The sequence below is a fragment of the Penaeus chinensis genome, chromosome 6, assembly GCF_019202785.1.
Source record: "Penaeus chinensis breed Huanghai No. 1 chromosome 6, ASM1920278v2, whole genome shotgun sequence".
NCBI lineage: Eukaryota > Metazoa > Arthropoda > Malacostraca > Decapoda > Penaeidae > Penaeus > Penaeus chinensis.
The window spans coordinates 908827-911326 of record NC_061824.1 but is presented as its reverse complement, the minus strand read 5'-3'; the positions used below and the strand labels follow the sequence as shown (position 1 = coordinate 911326).

At 38.9% G+C, this 2500-nt stretch overlaps 1 protein-coding gene across 1 annotated transcript in view; it reads left to right on the top strand.

Moving 5' to 3' along the window:
• The window catches only part of LOC125026637, a gene marked incomplete at its 5' end in the record, with an annotated part of 28840 nt that overhangs the window by 20695 nt on the left and 5645 nt on the right, over window positions 1-2500 (top strand). Inside the window, one exon of the mRNA XM_047615213.1 lies at window positions 788-856. Within this exon, the coding sequence (XP_047471169.1) occupies window positions 788-856 (69 nt within the window). The remainder of the gene's footprint in view (window positions 1-787; window positions 857-2500) is intronic.

Genomic DNA, 2500 nt, shown 5'->3' with positions numbered 1-2500 from the left:
AGGGAGGAGGGAGGGAGAGGGAGAGGGAGGAGAGGGGGAGGGAGAAGGGAACGGGAGGGGGGTGAGAGGGAGGAGAGGGAGAGGGAAGGAAGGGGAGAGGGAAGAAGGTGAGGACGGAGAGGGAGAGGGAGGAGAAGAAGGGGGAGGGGAGAGGGGAGGTAAAGAAGGGAGAGGGAGAGGGAGAGGAAGAAGGGGAGAGGGAGAGGGAGAGTAAGAGGGAGAAGGAGAGAGGGAGAGGGAGAGGGAGAGTAAGAGGGAGAAGGGGAGAGGGAGAGGGTGAGTAAGAGAGAGAAGGAGAAGGATGGAGAGACAGCGACAGATATAGAGATAAACATCGAAATAGACAAGGCAGGAAAGGGAAAGGGAAAGGAAAAGAAAGATAGATTCAAAGAGAGGGAGAGGGGAGGTTAAGGGGAAGTGGGAGAGAAAGAGAAAGTGAAAAATAAAAAAAAAATACGAACGAACAGAAAAACAAAAGCAACAACAGAGCTAGTGTTTTGCCCCGATAATAAATACCACCTTATGTTTATTTTATTTTCTATAGAAATTTCTTATGTTTTCTTCTGCATTTATTGATTTATTCAGTTTCTTCTTTATTTATCTGTTTATTTAGTTATCATTTTCTGTATTTATTTATTTATTCATTTTCTTCTATATTTGTCTGTTTATTATTTTCACCTTTGTTTTTTATTTTTCATCTCTTCTTATTAATCTTTTTATTTATTATTTCTGTATTTTTTTAGTTATTTTTCTTTCCTTATAACTCCTTTCTCGACTTTTTTTTCAGTTGAAGTCCTCAGTCCCTGAACCTATAGGGAGCGCGGGCGACCCTGAAGACAGTGAAGATCGCAATCAGGTATTGGAAGGGAAGGGGAAGGGGAGAAGGGGAAGGGGTAGGGGGTAGGGGGTTGGGCTAGGGCTAGGGCTAGGGCTAGGGAGTAGGGGGTAGGGGAAGGGGAAGGAGTAGGGGAAGGGGTAGGGATAGGGATCGGGGAAGGGTTAGGGGGTAGGGCTAGGGGAAGGGGAGAAGATAATAACAAAGAAAGACAAAAGAGGAAGAAGAGAATGATAAAGATAAGAGAATAAAGAAGGAGAGAAGAGAAAGATAAAGGAATAGAAGGGAAAAGAAGAAAGAAAAACAATAAATGAAGGAAGGGTAGGGGTAGGAAAAGGGGAAGGGGAGAAGAGAAATATAAAGGAATAGAAGGGAAAAGAAGAAAGAAAAAAATAAATGAAGGAAGGAGGGAATGAGATTAATGATGAAGCGGAACGGGGAAAGGAAAACATAAGAAAGACGAAGAAGAAGAGAGGAAGAGGCGAGGATAATAATAGGGTGGAAGAAGAGAAAGATACGGCGAGGGGAAGGGAAGGACATAGTGATGAGGCGGATAAAGGAAGTGAGAAGTGAAAGGAGTGGGGAATGAAGAGAGAGAGAGAGAGAGAGAAAAGGACTGGAGAGACAGAGAGAGCTCCTCTCGTTTCTACCTCCTTCCTTCCCCTACTTGTCCTATCCTTCCTTCCATCCTCCTTTTCCTCTTTTTCTTCTCCTGTTTTCCCTTTCATCCCTCTTCCTTTTCCTTTCTCCCTCCCTCTCCTCCCTCCTTCCTTCCGCTCTCCTCTCGTCTCCTTTCCTTCCTTCCCCCTTTCATCATCATCCTCTCTCCTTTCCCCCCTTCCTCTCTCCTTCTTCTATCTCTTCTCTGCTCTCTTCTCTCTTCCCCTCTATCTCTCTCCCCTCTCTTCCCCCTCCCCCCCTTTCCCTATCTTCCTCTCCTTTCCCCTCCCCTTCCCCTCTCTCCCCTCCTCTCCCTCTTCCTCTCCTTCTCTTCGTTTCCTCCTCCCCTCCTCCCGTTGAGAGCTCGGGGTGAAGACCTTGCATTTTGAGTTGCAGAAGGAATGCAATAACGTTAACAGTGTTCCCCTTTCGTGCTCCCTCCCTCCTTTGTCACGTGGTTGTTTGCCTTTATGTGTGTATGTTTTGGTTTTTTTTTATTTTTCTTTTTTTTTTTTTTCTCTCTTCTTTCTCTCTCTATCTTTTCTTTCTCTCTCTTCTCTTCTCTCTCCTATCTATCTCCATATATATTATGTGTATATATTATATATATATATATATTATATATTATATTATATATAAAAATTTTACATATATATATTTTATTCTATTACATATTTTGTATATTATGTATATTCATATATTATTTTTATATTTATGTTATATTATATTTTTTATATATATATATATTTTATATATTATATTTATATTATTTTGTTATATTGTATTTTTTATATATTTATATATAGTATATATTTATATATATATATATATTAAGATATATAATATATGTATATATATATTATATATATATATAAATATATTTTATATGTAATACTTTATATATCCCTATATTTACATTTATATTATATATTATTATATATTATATATTTATTATATATACCCTCCTTTTCCAGTTCTTAGAAAGAGAAAAAAATAAAATAATCC